Raw genomic sequence first — 20,254 nt, forward strand, 5'->3', positions numbered from 1 at the left:
AGGCTGCACCTCCATTTGGGGGAGGAGCAGAAGAAGTTTCTTCTGGGATATCCACATCAGATAGGTTGAAAATATTCCTGTAAGTACTTCAAGATCAAGCTATATAGTGCTTTAAAGGTGAAAACAAGTACTTAGAAGAACTTGAAAGTTAATAGAGCCTGAGTGGTATAGGAGGCTAATGCCTCCTACTAAGGCAGCATTTAACATCCAGCTGCCTGCAATTATTGCGAGTTCAATTCTCACCAGGCTCAAGGTCGACTCAGCCTTCCATCCTTTCTAAGGTGGGTAAAATGAGGACCCAGTTTATGGGGGCAATAAGCTGACTTTGTATAAAATATACAAAAGTATGAAGGCTATTGCTTAACGCATTGTAAGCCGCCGTGAGTCTCCGGAGAAGGGCGGCATATAAAAAAAAAAAAATAGGGAGCCATTGGAAGGCCTGAAGCGTTCAGGATGGCATAGTAATGAATTACAGTCTTAGGCAAGAGTAGTAACATGAGTTATTGTCCTGTCACTCCATCTAGGCTGTCAATGGGACACTAGCAAATTGTGAGAATGTGTTATGCATAGTCTTATCACTATGAATTCCCAACTAGAATTAGTGGTATTAGTGACATTTCCCACTTCCTGGTATATTTACTCACAATTCAGTCTCTATTTGCTTATGGGAGATTAATACCTATAAAATATCTGCCCCCAGAGATAAGGAGAATCCAAGACCTCAGTGCCTTCCGCCGTGCCCTTAAAACCCACTTTTTCCAGCAAGCCGGGCTGGCTTAGGAAGAAATTTTTTCAATTTTTTAAATGTTTAATTGGTTTGTGGTTTTTTCAATTTTTGGGCCAAATTTATATAGATTTTAATTGTTTTTAATATTTGTATTTCATGTTTTTAATTCTGGCTGTGCACCGCCCTGAGTCCTCAGGGAGAAGGGTGGTATATAAATTGAAAATAAAATAAAAATAAAATAAAATAAAAAATAAAGGTAAGGTTATAAATATAGATACATGCATCCAACTAAATGTTATTTCCTTGGAAAACTGGAGGATGTGATGATAATGGAGGAAGCTATAGAAATGAATGGGCTTTGGTAAGAAGAGGTCAGGAGCAGTAGCTCTCTGAAATCACACTTTACTATCATTGATTAAAAGATTATATTACTGTTGTATTCTCCCAAGTAAATAGAAAAGAGACACTGGATCTTGGTCCAGTTGCAATTTTCTTTTGCAATACAATGGTGGTAGTAGCTTCTTGAATCATATTCCTCAGAAATGAGAATTGTTTCCCTGTTATTTCCACTTAGAACACAGGTATAAGTCAGAAACGTGTTTTAGGGCCAGAGATCTTGTACAGAAGAACTCTGTGTAGGATTGTTTACTAAATCAAATAAAATAAGAGATGTGTACTCTTCCTCTGAAATTAGACTGTTGCCTTGGGTAGTTAACGAACCATTCCCCAACATGCCATTTTCTTGATGAAACAAAATGCAGTACCTAAATGCCATTTTCCCATGAGGCTAACTATTCTCCATAATAGTAAGAATTGCCCAACTGGATCAGATTAGAAGACCCGTTACTCAAACATCCTTATTTAATTTATATTTGTTTAGAGTTAGTGGCAACTTTGACCCATGTTGGCCATTCTCTTAACTGCCATTCTTATATGAAACTTCTCTGGTGATCAAGAAATTCCATGTATTTTATCCCAAAAAGACATTAGCCCCCCCCCCAGTGTTAATTTATTGCATATTTCCATTTATTTTATTTTATTTTTACAAAAAATGAACAGTGTTAAGTATTTCAGAAACTGGAACCTGAGAAACCTGTATTTAAGATACAATATATACATGCAAATACCAACCTTCTGTTACATGGGGTTGAAGCATCAACTGACTTCATTATCTCAGACTAGTAAAATCTGTAGTACATTTATATTCACATACTTTAGTTAACTTATTGCATCTTGTACATTCACCTCTTCTTTTTACTAATGATGGTATGTATTATAATTCCCCTATTTCTTTATGCTCAAATGTATGCTATTTGTGTAGATGCTTCCTACTGTAGCTTTTGTATACTGTATAACTTTTGTTTTATCTGGTCATTAACTGAAATAAACATGAGCATAAGCTGATTTTGTGTGCTAGCTACCCAGTTGAATTCGGGCATTTAAATTTTTCATAAAGTTCAAATTTTGCTTTCTCAGTGTTACCTAGTTTGTGTAAACAATAGAAGATCTCAGAGGATCCAGTTGTTTAAATGAATGGAGATTGAGGCTTCATTCATGATTGTTGGATGGACCATTTCTGGAAGATGCGTTGCTAAATTTGTATCATCTTATGTTGTTTAATGGACCTGATTCTCATGCTAAAAGCAGTGCTTGTTTATATCTGTGTTATTGGAATCCCAGTTAGCTACAACTTATTTCACACCAGTGGTTAGAAATTTTGAGACAAGGTTGTCAGAATTCTCAAAGAAGGCCTACCATGGGGCAATGGGACCTCCAGTTGACTGCTAATGGTTGGCATGATATATAATGATGGGATTATCTCCAAGATATATTCTACTACTTCAATTTATCACTGTTTCCTTTTGTGGTCAGATGGGCACACATCTAGCATAGGGCTGAGATGCAATCATCCACCAACTCCTGTTTTCATATTGATGTGACCTATAACATAGCCATACAACGCAGACATGCAAGACAATACTAAAGTGTAGTGCAATAAGTCAGCTTCCTTTTTATAATCTTTAAAAAGTAAATATGGATAAAACATGGGGTGTATGTTTCTACATGGGCATCCCTTTTTTGTTGATCTTGCTCCGTATCTGTATTTATGTCGTTCAGAAGCAACTTGACTTAGGAAATTCCGTCTGGGGATTGCTAGAGGGAAATCGGAATTGTATAGATATTGTGCATCCATGCTACAATAGATGCCAGACTGAATCTTCGATTGCTTTCTGAACAGAAGAAAACATTACCCTATTGCTTTTGTTCGGGAATCAGAATGGTCACATGGGGCTCCACCACAGATGTTGTGTTCCCATATAAGTGGTTGGAAAGGAAACCTGGTATGGAGTAATTAAGTTTGACTCAATGTATAGAAGTCTAGATGAATGGCAATCAACTGACCCAATTGTTTCCTTCAAACAGAAAAGTCATTCTGCTTCTCTCTTTGACACATTATTCTGGAATGTTGATGGGACTGACTTAGAGCTCTTTTTGGCATTCAAGCCGATGGCCTGTAGATTTCATTTCATTTTTGTTACATTTTCAAGGTTCTGGTAGTATAAAAGATACTGTTAAAAAATCGGTGAATTCTAGTTTAAGGGAGCATCCGTGCCTCAAGGTTAAATATTGTACATGATCCAAAACGTTCCTGTTTTCAATCCCTTGCATTCAACTACTGAATAGTGAAGAAATGCTAATAATACTGCATGTGGGAAGGCAAGCCAGCTGACAAGGTTTGGCTATTGCTGGGCAACCCCAAGAAGTCAAAATGTTTTTTATCTTTTTACAGAAAAAAAAATGTGGATGCCTCACATTGCCCTCCATCTTCCTGTAAAACCGAAACGTCCCTACTATATATTAGGAAATAATAGTGAGTTGTTTCTAGCATTGGATTTGTGTGTTTATAAAATACCTTCATGTAAGGCTAGGCATTCTGCTTTTGTTCAACCTTCCCTGTCTATTGCTGCCCCCCCCCCGCCCCGGTACCATATCACGTCCTGTTCCAGAGGGGCCATGATTGCATGAGTAGGGGTTACAGTGAATAGCGGTCCATGTGTCAGTCAGCTTAGTACCAGGCTGGAAAAATGGAGGGATCCCACTGAGTGTCGGTGTGAGGTTATTATCTTTATATCATAATGCTGGTTGTTCATTTAATTCAGTACCTCGTTTTTCTGGTATTGAAGTCGAGTAGCCTGATGAGAAATGTTTGCACCAGGCAGTTCGATTAATTATATGGTTGCTGAAGAGTGAGTCACTTTCTCTTTTTTAATGGTAGAATGACTAGTGTGGGAGACCAAAGGACTGCCTGCTATGGATATAGTGTACTTTTGATTGTAGGAAAGCTTTTGACAAGGAATGCCATGATATCCTTGTGGACAAGAAGTAAAAATACAGGCGAATGGATTTGAGGTTGGTTGGACACACCAACAGCAATAGCACTTAGACTTATATACTGCTTCACAGTGCTTTCCAGCTCTCTCTAAGCAGTTTAGAGTCAGCATATTGCCCCCAATAATCTGGATCCTCATTTTACCCACCTTGGAAGGATGGAAGGCTGAGTCAACCTTGAGCTGGTGAGAATCGAACTGTTGGTAGTCAGCAGAATTATCCTGCAATACTGCATTCTAATCATTGCACCAAGGGCGTGGCTCACCAAGCACCAAGAGTGCTTATAAATGATCCAAAAGTGAAGTATTGAGTGGGTTACCCCATAAGTCTTTTATTGTTTCAGCGATATTCTCCCTATCTATAAATACTGTAAGTAAGAGAATGAAAAATTTATCATATCCGCACATGGCATGCTCGTTACTGATTAACATCTTGGCAGAAACACCCACCACCACCAATTTGCCTTAACAGATGGAATGTTGGCTATACCCAACAAGACAATACTATTCAGTTGTGACTGTAGGAGATGACTGGGCTGAGCTCGAGGGTCAAGCACAACATTAGTCGTGAGTCCTTTTGTGCCTACAAGAATGCCTGTAGTCATTTGAACCTCTTTGCTTCCTGATTTCTTGCGCCTGACAGTGACAAATCTAAGGTTCTACTTATGGTAGGAAAAGATGTAGGAGTGCTAATGGACCCCCAGATGAGTGGGACCAAGCAGTGTGACGCAGCTTCTAAAAAGGACAGTGCAGATGGAGGCTGCATTAATTCTAAGCATTATGTTCAACTCATGGGAAGCGATAGTTTTGTGCTAGTGCACTTTGCAGTATTATGTCCAGTTTTTGTCCAGCTTTGGGATATTGAAGTGCTGGAACCAGTTCATATGATAATGGAATTGGAAGCCAGGATCTGTGAAGTGTGTTTGGCTTGCCAAAAGAAAATAGGGGAGATACAATGGCGATCTACAAATATATAAGAGGGGACAGTTTTAATTTTGGTTTAAACCAAACACAGGAGAAATAATTGCTGGGTTGAAATTAAAAAAGGTTTTGGTAAGAGCTGTTAAGCCTTGGTGCAATTTGCCTCAAAAGTGGTCTAGTACATTTCTGTGCTACCAGGGTGTTAGATTAAATGACCAATAAAGATAATTTAAACTCATTCATTCTAGAATTCCGTGATTCTACAAATTGAAACAAGCATTATCCTTTTTAGGTGGGACAAATTCAATGGATCTTGTACGCTTCATTGAGAATTGAAGTGTCCTAAACATTTCAAGATTTTAATAGAACTTCTGAATAGCTCTTCTTAGCTGTAGCACAAATCCATCTCTTAAGAGGGAGTTACAAGAGGGAAGAGATACATCTAAGATCATTTAAATACATATGCATTGGTGTATCTGTTTAGATAGGATAGTATAAATCTGCTTTGTTGTTGGATAAAGGAATTATTCGACTTAATTTTATAAATATGTATGGTAACTATATAAATGTATGCATCAGTAGTGGGTTCCACTTACCTTTGCTACTGGTTTGGAACTGTGAGTGTGCATGCGTGCTTGCTTCGCTCATGTATGGTGCTTCTGCGCATGCATAGAGCTTCCATGATGATGTCCGGGTGGGTAGGCAGAGCCTCCCACCGCTGCCACTACCGGTTCGCCCAAACCGGGGCGAACCGGTAGAAACCCACCACTGGTATGCATGTGATTGAAGTATGTGCATGTGTGTGGGCACACACACACACACACAAATGTTCCAGGGCCTAATTGTGGAATGTAATACCTTGCATATCATACTAAAACTGGCTATTTTAGATGCAAAACAGGAATTGTTTAATTTTAATAAATACATTGTGTTAGGAGAAGATAAGAAAATAGCAATTGTTTTGTGCTCCTGTGTTTCTATTTAAAGGGGGAAAAAATGGATGGGCTCATAATGTGCTGAACTAAACAGGGCTTTCCAAGATTTTGGGTCTCTGGAAATAAAATGCTGCCAAAGACTAGTCAATTAGGTTTTGAATTGAATACCAAAATGTCCATGTACATAGATCATCTTTTTTTCTCATTTTGATGTGGCATGCTTTCAAAAAAAAAAATCTTCGCTCTCTAGTAATTCATTTTTGCTGTGCTCAGCAGACTTCAGAGCAATTTTTGCTGCATATTCAGGGCAATAGGAATTGTCACTAAAGACCTTTCTTATCTGCTCTGCAATGATAGCATTGTAGCACACGAGTCTAAATTTAACCAAAGTTTAATTATGTATTTAATTAAAACCCTTACACGGCCGTCCACAAAAACAATAGTAAAAACATTAAAAATATATATAAGTTCAACATCAAAAAGTAACTTCTGGTGCCCCAAAACAACACTCTGCCCCATATGTTAATATTCATACCTATTGGGCTCCAGCCCATATATACAGAAATGCTTGAAAGAGGTATTATACTAAAGTGCAAATTAAGAGACCGGTTTGAATGGATAATCAATATAAGCAGTGGTGGGATTCAAATAATTTAACAACCGGTTCTCTGCCCTAATGATTTCTTCCAACAACCAGTTGACCAAGTTGCTCAGAAAGTTAACAACCGGTTCTCCCAAAGTGGTGTGAACTGGCTGAATCCCACCACTGAATATAAGTCTATAGTTAGGTTTGCCTCTTTTTGGTTAGGCTCAATTTTATTTAGCTTTATTACTTTGTTTGTAACTCTTCCTTTCTGTTTATCTTTTTGTTGCCTGGAGGTAGGAGAGGCTATTGAATCCGCTGTAATAAGGTTTCGAGGTTTCATTATCCAGTTTCAGTAATGATAGAAGGTTTGCTTTATAGGGTGCTTTCTTCCTCTGAATAGTCTCACTTTTTAGGTACAAAAGATATCACTGCGGAAAGGAAAAAAAATAAGCATAATTGAGTGTCAGAGAGCTAAAATAAAAGTTAGGCCCTCATGGTTAGGTATCTAAATGGTTAGGAAAGTGGTAGGTTCTGCAAATTAAAACCTTGAAGGCATAACTGTACATTACTTGCTTAGCTTTTTGTTAAAACAACAGCAAAAGAGAAAAATGAAAATTACATAAAGAAGCACTCGCACACACATACACACAAACTCAAAGAGATAGAGAGTTCAAGACCAGAAAAAGAACCAACCTCTTTGTGGAAATCTTTATAAATGATGGAGAGGTACAGTAGAATTGCTTAATTCCTCTTTTGTTCACTCTTTCGACTTGGAATAAATAGAACAAATGATGCAACAAGGAAGTTGGAGCACAAGATATTTTTAAAAGTGATTAAAGAGGACCCAGATGCTGAATAAAGTTTGTAATATCTGAAAAATTGAAGGAACGTTAAAAATAACAGAATGTTCCTTATGAACAATGTCCCATTCCTAAAAAAGCTGGATTTAAAAACTATACATTGAGGAACTTGATGAAAAATTCTAAAATACATCAGGGAGCTCCTTGTGAGCACTTTGAAAAGAATGTATTAATTAACAAGAATCAATCTGAATTTTTTCAACCAGGCTATGCTAAGTAAACTTTATCTTGTTAAGGTTATTAGTCTTGTAGATCATGGGAACACCATGGATATAATGTGTTTATATTTCTGGAAGATACTTGATGTTTTCTTCTATGGACAAATGGCATGGTATTATTCTGAGATGATTCCCCAATGAAGGATTCAATCAAGGATAACAACCATGATTTGTTTAACAAGCCAGAACAAAGCACTGAATGTGTATACAGTGTAAGTAGTGATCTACAAGCTATAATGGCTGGATTAACGTACATGCTACAACTTCCATCATTATTTCACTTGTTATGCTTCCTAGGAAGATTGACACATAGCAATATTGGCTGTCTTTCAAGAATACAGTGGTTGCTTTGCTTGCTGTCTTGTATTTTATCTAGCTTGTTCAGCAAAGAATCTCCAACTACAGCTGAAAAATTATTTTGTTAAACTCTATAATCTACATGTGTTACATGTGTTTTAATTGGATTAATAAAATCTGGGATCTATATTAAAGATAAAAGGTAAAGGTTCCCCTCGCAGATATGTGCTAGTTGTTCCCGACTCTAGAGGGTGGTGCTCATCTCCGTTTCAAAGCCAAAGAGCCAGCGCTGTCCGAAGACGTCTCCGTGGTCATGTGGTTAAACGCCAAAGATGCACGAAACGCTGTTACCTTCCCACCAAAGGTGGTCCCTATTTTTCTACTTGCATTTTTACATGCTTTTGAACTGCTAGGTTGGCAGAAGCTGGGACAAGTAATGGGAGCTCACCCCGTTATGCGGCACTAGGGATTTGAACTGCTGAACTGCCGACCTTTTGATTGACAAGCTCAGTGTCTTAGCCATTGAGCCACTGCTTCCCATCAGAGATCTATATTAGAAGCAGCTAATTCTGCCTGGATAGTAATATCTCACTGTTAGTATGAAATAACCTGTTGTGGTGTGTATTTTTTTAGAGAGCATGAAATAATCTAATGCATTAGATGTGCTTTAAGTAGATGATCTCTAATCCTAGCATCTGGTCTAAAATATCTGGTTTAGGGAACAGTTGATTGAGCAAAGAATCAGAGGCTATTTAGAGATTATTCCTTCATAGATGCAGAGATTATTTCTCTGCTAAAGGCAGACTTCTTATGGTTATAATTGCCAAGCAGACTTTTTATTTATTTATTAAATTTATATGCCATCCATCTCATTGTTAGGTGACTTTGACATAGGTTGAACACCTGGGTTCAGTTGCCAACCTTTTAAAAAAGCCAATGCAATCCTAAATTGCATTAACGGAGGGATACAATCAAGATCATGAGAGGTACTAATACCAGTCTATAAAGCCTTAGTAAGGCCACACCTAGAATACTGCATCCACTTTTGGTCACCACACTATAAAAAAGATGTTGAGAGTCTAGAAAGAGTGCAGAGGAGAGCAACAAAGATGATTATGGGATTGGAGGCTAAAACATATGAAGAACAGTTGCAGGAACTGGGCATGGCTGGTCTAATGAAGAGAAGGACCAGGGAAGACATGTTAGCAGTGTTCTAATATTTGAGGGGCTGTCACAGAGAGGAAGGGGTCAACCTATTTCCCAAAGCTCCTGAAGGCCAAACAGGGAATAATAGATGGAAACTGATCAAGGAGAGATTCAACCTAGAAATAAGGAGAAATTTTCTGACAGTGAGAACAATCAACCAATGGAACAGGTTGCCCTCAGAAGTTGTGGGAGTTACATCACTGGAGGCTTTCAAGAAGAGACTGGACTGCCATCTTTCAGAAATGGTACAGAGTCTCCTGCTTGAGCAGGGGGTTGGACAAGATGACCTAAAAGATCCTTTCCAACTCTGTTATTTTATTATTATTATTCTGTTTTATTTTCTTTCCTATTCCTATACAGACTGCTGTGGCATATCTAGTCTCTCCATGGGGCTGTTTTGGGATTTCCCCTTCAAGTGTTTTATTTTTTCCCCTCCAAAATCTCTTTTCTTTCAATGTTTTTGCTAATAACTAAAACCCCAAGTTCAGTGGTGGGTTTCAAATGTTGTTACTACCGGTTCTGTGGACATGGTGGGCATGGCATGGCTTGGTGGGTGTGGCTTGTGGGCATGGCAGGAGAAGGATACTGTAAAATCTCCATTTCCTCCCCACTCCAGGGGCAGGTTACTGCAAAATCCCCATTTCCTCCCGATCAGCTGGGACTTGGGAGGCAGAGAATAGATGGGGCGGGGTCAGTCAGAGGTGGTATTTACCAGTTCTCCAAACTACTCAAAATTTCCACTACCGGTTCTCCAGAACTGGTCAGAACCTGCTGAAACCCACCTCTGCCCAAGTTGTATGCAGTCTCTGACAGCTTTGGACATATTCATTAACGTCCACCAAATGTCACTAATAAAATAAGTTTTTAATGTGTCAGAAGGAAGAAATTATTAAAATAGGGACGATCTATATTTACTTGGTTTAACTATCTAACTTTTATTTGATTTAAATTACACTGAGTTTAGCTTTGTCCTAGATTTAGCCATTTTTAGCCCTGAAAAACGTGAAGACCCCTGATATATAAGATAATTATTCCTTACGGTCGTTGAATTGTCTCATTGTGATTTCTTGTTCTAATTGTATACATTAATTACTTGGTATCAGAAGAACAAGTTCCTTTTCTCTAGCATAAATTTACCAATGGTAAATGCTATTGTTTCTCAAGACTTATTTTAAAATAAGGCTTTTCATAAAATTTTGTTTTTCACAAAATTGGTTAAAAACAGGAAGAAGATAGACACAGAATTTTTTCCCGCTCACAATGAAGGGAAGAAAACAGTACAGATCCTTTACGGAATCTGTTTTTAAAACATATTTATAAACATATTTATAAACCTATTTAAGAGATTAATAGCAAAGTAGCCAAAGTTATAGATGACCCCAAAATATTGTACAATCACAAACAGAACTGTTAGACAGATGAAATCTTCTATTGTACACGTTTCATATGAGAAGCAACTCCAGTGATTCAGAATTTCAAATTACCCCAACAGCCAATAAAAGTTTATGCAAATGTTACTGCTGGGAATTTATTTATTTATTTATTGGTTCAATTTATATGCCACCCTTCTCCAGAGACTCAGGGTGGCTTACAATGCGTTAAGCAATAGCCTTCATACTTTTGTATATACCTGCTTAGTAGGGCTTTCCCCCCCCCCCCCAAGCAGTGTTCTTTGTTATACAAAGTCATCTTATTGCCCCCACAATCCGGGTCCTCATTTTACCTACCTCAAAGGATGGAAAGCTGAGTCAACCTTGAGCCTGGTGAGATTTGAACTTGCAGTAATTGCAGGCAGCTGGCAGCTAAGTGCTATTTAATAGCGCTTTAGTCCGCTGCTCCACCAAGGCTCCGTTCTGAAAGGGAAGGAGATACTGTTGACTAATTCATATTTCCATTCTCTACTTTTCAGGAAAGACAAGGAGTTGAGGAATTATACTCCAGAACAGTCTTTCAGTTCTTTCTTGTTTCCCTGCCTTCTTCAGAGTATTTCAGCGTTCTGGATGGTTGTGTTTCTGTTTGCATGATGGTGCAATTTTTAACTAAGTGTAGAGCAATGGGAATTGAAGTAAATCAAAATTTCACTCAGATGGGACACTGATCAGGCGATATAACTTTTAAAAAATTAAGTTTAGGATTATAGTGCATAGCTCACCACAACTATTGCCAGTTTAGGCATGGTTAAAAAAGGCTTTGAAAACAAGTTGAATACTCACCAAAATACTATTATACTATACAAATCTATAGTATTGTTGGAAATAGTCACCTTATAGAATCAACAAAAGGGAGTGCAGTGGCTCAGTGGTTAAAGATGCTGAGCTTGTCAAGTGAAAGGCTGATAGTGCCACGCAATGGGGTGAGCTCTCGTTACATGCTCTAGCTCCTGCCAAACTAGCAGCTTGAAAGCATGGAGTAGATAAATGGGTACCAGTTTGGTGGGAAGATAACAGCATTCCATGCGCCTCAGCATATAGTTATGCTGGCCACAAGGCTGGCTCCCTCGGCTAAGAAATAGAGATGAGCACCAGAAATGGGGTGTTACTCATCTCTTTCTTAGCGAGGGAGCCAGCATTGTCCAAAGACACTTCCGGACATGACTGGACATGGGAAACCTTTACCTTTAGAATCAGCAAAGGATTGTTTCCAAGTTATAACCCAAGCTACTGCTGACTTGAAATTGTCCTGAAGTCTTAAACCATCTTAAACACGCTATGTTGGATATCTGCATGCATGATATGAAACACAGTACAGAAGCTTTTCTTTGCAAATTACTTAATGTTATGAAGGTACATCTTCAGAGACATGGTGGTAGAAAACTGGTTTTTATTTGGGCAAAGTTTCCTCTCTCTAGGAAGTTGCTAAAACTCCAAAATCTAAAAGTTTAAAAATTGTGGTCAAGATGAAGCATTCCTTATTCCTGCTAAGGCCAGAAGCTTTTATCCCAACTTTTCTGATAATAGAACCCTGTCCTTCTAGATGACTTTTGAAAGCAGCAGTTAGCTGTTCTTATAAATGCTTTTTTTGTTAGAGTCTGGAATAGAGCGGTTGAAAATCTTGCAATCCTCTTCTCCTTTAAACCGATGGCTTGTGGAACTAAACAATGTATTATTCTCATTGGGCCCAACTTTGGGGAATATTGCCAGAAACTCCTAGTTATCTGCATACATTCTGCTCACTGTATCTGCTTGCTTTGTTCTGAGTTTGACCTTTTTGTTGTAACAAGAAATGATGTTGATAGCATTTTAATAAAAGTAATAAATATATAGAAAGATAGATGCATTTTTAAAGTGGGTATACCAGCTTCTTTTTTCAATTGTTTACTACCATTTCCCCCAAAATAAGACATCCCCTGATAATAAGCCCAAATGGGGCTTTTGAGTGCATGGCAATAAGGCCAAGCGCTTATTTCAGAGTTCAAAAAAAATATAAGACAGGGTCTTATTTTCAGGCAAACACAGTATTAAATTCTGTACTATCAATTTTTGATCAAGTCTTTATTTAATTTTTGAGACTGGATTGTATTTTTGCTTGTTGTGTACTTCATTATAATTTTAATAAGAAACTTATTTTAAAAGATTGTATGTTGGCTACTGTACACACATCAGTCCACCATCAGCAGATAAATACAAGATAAAATGTTAATACAGTAAACAAGTACTTTAAAAAAGTGAAACCAGCTACTAACTATGAACCTGAGAATCTGTTTGGTGCAGTGGTTAAAATGTTGGCCTAAAAACCAGGAGACTGTGAGTTCTAATCCTGTTTTAGGCATGGAAGCTGACTGGATGACCGTGGGTCAGTCATTTTCTCTCAGCTCAATTCCCCTCACAGGTTTGTTGTTGTGAGAGAAATAGGGGGAGGAAGGAGTATTATGTATGTGTGCCACCTTGGGTTGTTTATAAAACATAAAGATGGAATAAAAAATACTAAAATAGTACAATACAGATAACATCTATCAATAACAACAACAACAACTTTATTGTCATTGTACGTGTATACACAGTATACCCATATAACGAAATTCACTTAACACCCAAATACCAGGTCCAACACACACAACAATCCCCAAACACCCCCCACCCACCACAATTCCCCACCTCTAAACCACCCAAACATCCACAAAACAGACCAAGTAATACTGTCCAACAGCTCACTGATGGTGGCCCTTTAGTTCATTGTTGAGTGCAATTATAGCTCTGGGACAGGGGTGGGTTCTATTTACCTTTACTACCGGTTCACAACGGGGCCGCACACAAAAACATTTTCCGCATGCACAGAAGCATTTTCATGATGTCAGGGTCAGTGGGCGGGGCCTCCCGCCGGTTTTACTACCAGTTCTATAGAACCTGTGCGAACCGGGAGCATCCCACCACTGCTCTGGGATAAAAACTATTCAGAAAAATTATCAACAGTAATAAGATCTGTAATATAAAGAGAAACTTAAAAGATTATCAAGGCATGAATATCTAATGAATATCTAGTTGATATTCAGAAATAACAAACTAAAACTAAACTTTCACAAATTTATAAAAGGTTGTAATTGGAAAAGCCTATAAATCCCTATAAAATAAAAGCAAGAACAAACCTTTAGCAAATCAAAATTTTCAAACATTATGTGTGCTAAACTTTATCTAATCTGTAAGACTGAGAATTATCGTCACCAGCGTATCATTGGCTAACCACACAGCAAGTTTTTGTGCTTGAAATTCTGATTGACTGTTTTGATCCTTAGGAATGAGAATTAAAACAACTACAACCTTGATTCCAGTGGTGGCTTCTTTATTAGTGAAAAGGGATGCTATTGATCTTTTTATACTTGATAAGAGGAGTTGACTTGAATTTAAGTTGGCTTCCTCTTGTTCCCACATGACACTGGAACTATTTGTTATAACTCCTGAACTTGGCTTGAGATCTGTTTACCAGCTAAGCTATAACACCCATCACATGTTCTTGATTAAAAACTTTGTATCCAGAATGAATAGAAACTTGCTGTTTCTATTAAGAGAGTACAGCTTTATCTCTCTGGATTTCTCTCTGTTTTTCAGACCTCATCCCTCAATCCTTCGATTTATATTGATTGTTTCCGAGGATGATTTGATTGCTTATTTGTACCCTATGACTATCATTAAGTGTTGTACCTTATGATTCTTGATGAATGTACCTTGTCTATTTATGTACACCGAGAGCATATGCACCAAAGACAAATTCCTTGTGTGTCCAATCACATTTGGCCAATAAAGAGTTCTATTCTATTCTATTCTATTCTATTCTATTCTATTCTATTCTATTCTATTCTATTCTATTCTATTCTATTCTATTCTATTCTATTCTTTCCAAGCAGTTTATAGGATCCAAATCATGAGTTATCAAGGAGACAACATTCTTCCTGGCATTAGTTCTACTTCAGCCCTCCTCAGTTTTTCCTCTCCGTCTTCCTTTTATGCAATCTTAAAGGCTGATAAGAAAAACAAAGAGAGTGATGAAAACACAGCTCAACAGAGGAAGTTCAGTAAAGTATTGCATAGTACAGGTAGTCCTCGACCTATGACCACAATTGAGCCCAACATTTATGTTGCTGAGACATTTGTTAAGTGAGTTTTGTCCCATTTTGCAACCTTTCTTGCTATAACTGCTAAGTGAATTGCTGCAGTTGTTAAATTAGTAACACGGTTGTTAAGTGAATGTGGCTACCCCATTGACTTTGCTTGTCAGATGATCACAAAAGATGATCACATGACCTCAGGACACTCCAACTGTCATAAATTAATCAGTGGAACAACTTGGCTCCAGAAGTTGTGAATGCTCCAACACTGGAAGCTTTTAAGAAGAGATTGGATAGCCATTTGTCTGATATGGTATATTGTTTCCTGCCTAAGCACGGGGTTGGACTAGAAGACCTCCAAGGTTCCTTCCAACTCTGTTATTCTATCCCAGGGGTGGGCAAATGTGGCTCTTTTACAACCTGTGGACTTCAACTCCCAGAATTCCTGAGATAGCTTGGCTGTTCTATCCTACTCCTATTCCTATTCTATTCTAAATATGAGTCAGTTGCCAAGCATCTGAATTTTGATAATGTGAACATGGGGATGCCATAAAGGCCATAAGTGTGAAAAACGGTCATAATGGTCACTTTTTCAATCCCATTGTAACTTTGAATGGTCACTAAATAAACTGTTGTAAGTCAAAGACCTTACCTATACCATCTACTTCCAAATAGACACCTTGGATCATCCCTTCTCCTTCCATTCAACTGGTTGTGAGAGCCCCTTGGATTTCCTTCCCTTTTGTCTTTTTCGTGCTTACCCCCCTTTCCTTTCTCCATCCTCCCTTTCAGAGAAGTCTTCAGAATAAAAAAGACAAAACAAAAATGTAGGTTGCTGACTTTTTGAACAGCCTGGAGAGCAAAGGGGAACCACATGTGGTAGAAGAAATTGTACCTGCGAACAAAGACATTATTTCAATGGTTGCAGCAAGTGACACAAATCAAAGTGTTAAGAGGCAATGCAAATGTAATTAATCTTTCTCAAAATTACCGGTTATGGCTATACTGTAGAATAGGAAATGAATAAACTGTGCTGTTCAATTAACAGTGTTGTAAACTGCTGCTCCTCCCTTGAACATTTTGATATTGTTTTTCTTTCATGAATGGTGAAGTGAAGTGATCCTATTCCTTATCATGGACGTCACAAATAGCCAACTTCTCTGTGCTATGTAAGAGAATAGGATGCCAGTATAGATAGTCCTCGATTAAAGACTGTACAGTTATAACCCCAGTTGAGCCCAAAATTTATGTTGCTAAGTGAAACATTTGTTAAGTGAGTTTGTTCCATTTTACGACTTTTTTTGCCACAGTTGTTAAGTGAATCATTTATTAAAGTTACTAACATGGTTGTTAAATTAATCTGGATTCCCCATTGACTCTGCTTGTCAGAAGGTCGTAAAAGCGGATCACATGACCTCAGGACACAGCAACCGTCATAAGTATGAAGCAGGTGCCAACCATTGGAATTCTGATCATGTGACCAAAGGGATGCTGCAACGGTTGTAAGTGTGAAAAAACGGCCACGAGTCATTTTTTTCAGTGCTGTTGTAGCTGTCAGCAATCACTAAATGAACTGTTGTAAGTAGAGGACTACCTGTAATTGAACCTGGCAATTAGGTCATAGGACATGAAGGCCATAAAGCTGGTCTTCATGTGAGTGACCAATTTTATGACTTTTTTGCAGTGGTCATTAAGGCCAAGTATGTCTTAATATTTAATGTAAATTTCTTTTAGTAGTTACCTAATAGCTAATTTGATAAGTTTTTGTAGGACAGAGAAAATCTTTACAGATACTATAGCAGTGATGACTAACCTTTTCGGCACAGAGTGCCCAAAGTGTGCACGCGCACAAAGGCACTTGTGCACATGCAAACACTCATAAAGCAATGCGCTCACCCTGCGCCCCCGTGTGCCCCGCCCCTGCGCATGTGTGCACGCCCCCCACCCTTCACACATGCCGCATGACTCCCATCAGTGCGCATGACCCCACCCAGGTGCGCATGACCCCCCCACACACCCTGCACATATGCACGCATCTCCTGCGTGCACCCCGCACACTGCGTATGCATGGCAGAGACCCAAAAACCAGCTGGCTGGTGGGAGGCGTTTGCATGCATGGTGGAACTGAGCTGGGCGACGGCTCGCGTGCCTGCAGAGAGGGCTCTGCATGCCACTTGTGGCACGTGTGGCATAGGTTCGCCATCACGCTGCTATAGTCACTGTTTCCCCCTAAATTTGAAAATATTCTGGATAAACTATGAATTTTCTTTTACAATGACAACATACTCAATCCATGTTTCATTTAGGGGTGTGAGTAACATTCTGAATTGAAGTAGACAAAAGAGATTTAGTTAGGTATGCCACAAAATACCTAAGTCTTTTATATTTACCATGCTCTTGATATAGAACTATTTAGAAATGCCAGCCACTGAGCTGGGTTTTGTTTTTAAGAGTCTTTATGTGGATTAAACAGTCTCGAAGTAGTGTAGACATATTGGGCTGTGCATCTTCCATTCTGAGGCCAGATTACCTCAAATGCACCTTTACTCCACTATATCCTAGGGCTTTGCTGTATTATGTGTCCAGGAAACAGAATATAATACAGAAGCAGATTGTGAGGTACAGGATCAAAAAAAAAAAGTTGATTATCTGTCAGCTGGCCTTTGTTTTCCTTTCATGATGCACTACAGCTAGATTGAAGCATACATTGTGCGAATATTAGCAAACGCGGCATGTGACAGACCAGTATGAAAAATATATATTTTTTAATTTAACTAAGAATACAATATTTGGTTCTTATTTATTTTATTTATTTATTTATTGAATTTATATACCGCCCTTCTCCTCAGGACTCAGGTTGTAATGATTTTAGATTACCTAAAATCATTACAGATTTCATTAAACTAATTTCAATGAAACACATTTTAAAATTTTATTTGTCTTATTATTTGCAAGGAAAATTGGGATCTATTCCTGCTAATACTCAGTGCACATCCAGGAAGAAATTTACCCTGGAAATACATAATACGGCTCTTCTCTCCTTGCTAGTTACCCCGAGGTACAAGTGATAGCAATAGCAACAGCTCTTAGACTTACATATCTCTTCATAGGGCTTTACAGCTCTCTCTAAGAAGTTTACAGAATCAGCATATTGCCCCAACAATCTGCATCCTCATTTTACCGACCTGGGAAGCATGGAAGGCTGAGTCAACCTTGAACTAGTCAGGATCGAACCCCTGGCAGTGAGCAGATGTAGCCTGCAATACTGCATTCTAACCACTGCGCCATGACAGCTCTTCAGCCTTTGCTTCCAATGTTTAGAGTCATTCTAAAACATTCGTTGCTGCATATTCCAATAAAGAAACATCACAAGGGGCTGAATCACCCAACAATGTTTACTTATAGTCTTAGACTTCAAAACTATTTGTTAAAATTATTTCTTTTATGAATTCAGTTGTTCCCTACTTAAAAGAGGCGAGTATGGTTTGCACCTAAGTTACATCTTTTATTCTGAAGCCTCTTATGTATGGCATTAGATACATTTTTTAAAAAAATTAAAAAATGTCTTGAGTTGCAGAAAATCAAGTTTAGGATTGGTGAATTGGAAGGTGTAGAACTGCTCACTTTCGGGAAAAAAAATATTTGGAAATTAAAGGGCTCTTCACGACAAGGCCTTGCAAACGAGTCACCTCTGGTTTTGGTAGTTATTGCTAGAGAATCAGTTTGGTCTAGTGGTTAAGGCACCAGGCCAGAAAGCAAGGGATTATGAGTTCAAGTACTGCTTTAGCCACAAAAGCCAGCTGGGTAACTTTGGGCCAGCCGCACTGTTTCAGGCAGCCCTACTAACTTCATAACGTGGTGGTGTGGGGAAAATAGGAGGAGAAAGAAGTCTTAGATACTTTCGCCGTCTTAAATTATTTGTAAAAATAAGAAATATGGGATATAAATAAATAAATACTCCCTAATGCAGTGGTTCTCAACCTTCCTAATGCCACGACCCCTTAATACAGTTCCTCATGTTGTGGTGACCCCCAACCATAAAATTATTCCTAAAACTATTGAAAATATATGTTTTCCGATGGTCTTAGGCGACCCCTGTGAAAGGGTCATTCGACCCCCAAAGGGGTCCCGACCCACAGGTTGAGAACCACTGCCCTAATGGCTCCAGTAGTTGCTCTGCAGGGCACTGCACAGATAGCTCCATTCTTAGAAGGGAGGGCCCTCAAGATAGGCAGCAGTCTTCCAAGGCTGCATGATACCCCCATTAATTGTTAAAGTACATAATTCATAATACTAAAAACATTTAAACAGCACACTTGTAAAAAAAAACCTCCAAAAGTTATATTCTAGGCAAGCAATATGGCTGTCTTGCAATTATTTTATTGTGGTGAAATGGCTATATGTTTAGTCCAGTCCAATCCAGCACATTGTCACATGCCAACAGTTTTCTTTTCAGGCTTCACAACCATTTATGCTGTAATTAAGCTTTCCTACTAATTTGTGCATAGCCACCATTCCTGGTGCCATTCTTCTCTTTAAGTTTTCTATTCCTCTCTAATAAGCTCATAGAACAAGATTTGTATGTTAAATACTCATGGTGAAAGCTCAATAGAAGTGGCACCAAGAATGCGCCCAGCTTAAGAAGAGAGAGGGGAAAAAAATTATAACCGTTTACAAAAATGCCTATTGTATTAGGTAACCTTGCTTGGCTTTCTCTCTTAATACAGAGTTTGAAGAATTTAAACAGATGTAATAACTGTTGAAAACCTTTTAGCTTCCCCTTGCATTTTCCTTCAGTGGTTTGAAAGCTTAAACAACTAGTTTTCCCTTTCAGCTATTTTAACTGAAACAAAATCGATGCTTTTTCTGCCTTCCCACAATTTCGAGCTCATTGGTGTGCTTTGTGATGCGTTCTCTGCAGTGCAGAGCCCTTAGGGGAAGCCAGGCAATTTGCTTATGATGCTTTTGAATTATAAACTTGCCGAGTGCAGAGATGTGGAGCTCCTCCTAGGTCTGCTGGGCTGGAGAGAATCTAAGCCTATCATATGATCTTGCCATTGCAAAACTGAATTTTGTCAACACAACAGCATTAGATCGATGTGGGTACCAAATCCATGATTGCCATGGCATCTGATTTAGGTAAGGGGAAACCTGGTGCTGGTTGCTTCTGTTCAGAGGATTTACCACAGTCTTCTGAATTCAAATACTCTTTGCCTGCATGCTTTTCATAGTTTTGGGCATTATTCAAATTAATTTAAAATACGGATCTCTCTCTCTCTCTCTTTGGTAATTTAAAAATGTGCAAAATCCCCCTTGGAATGCTGTCATCTCCCCTCTTTGTTCCAAATTCGTGCTTTGTTTGGCAAGCAGAAAGTTTTGGCTAATGCCTCATTAAAAAAAACCACTGAATTAGTTTTGGTGTTCTTGTTCAATTGCTTTAATTTGCTTTCTGATTGAATTAGCTGTAATCTTAAGTGATTTTTTTTATTTCACGTTGTCTACCTTGCACTTGTACTGTTCTTGGTTCCTCTTGCTATAAATCATTGGAGATAGTGCTGAGTGATTCATTTATTTGT

At 38.4% G+C, this 20,254-nt stretch overlaps 1 protein-coding gene across 4 annotated transcripts in view; it reads left to right on the top strand.

Annotated features, from left to right (window-relative positions):
- Positions 1-20,254, top strand: part of FGD4 (FYVE, RhoGEF and PH domain containing 4) — a 124,123-nt gene that overhangs the window by 43,947 nt on the left and 59,922 nt on the right. Inside the window, exon 1 of one of the 4 annotated variants that reach the window (XM_034403637.3) lies at positions 19,646-19,817. The exons of the other annotated variants lie outside the window; for them this stretch is intronic. Within the exon in view, the coding sequence (XP_034259528.2) occupies positions 19,793-19,817 (25 nt within the window). The 5' untranslated portion in view covers positions 19,646-19,792. Of the gene's footprint in view, positions 1-19,645; positions 19,818-20,254 lie in introns of those variants that run through there. 4 annotated transcript variants of the gene reach the window in all.

Source organism: Pantherophis guttatus, chromosome 7 (genome assembly GCF_059756535.1).
Source record: "Pantherophis guttatus breed Tessera chromosome 7, ASM5975653v1, whole genome shotgun sequence".
Classification (NCBI taxonomy): Eukaryota; Metazoa; Chordata; class Lepidosauria; order Squamata; family Colubridae; genus Pantherophis; species Pantherophis guttatus.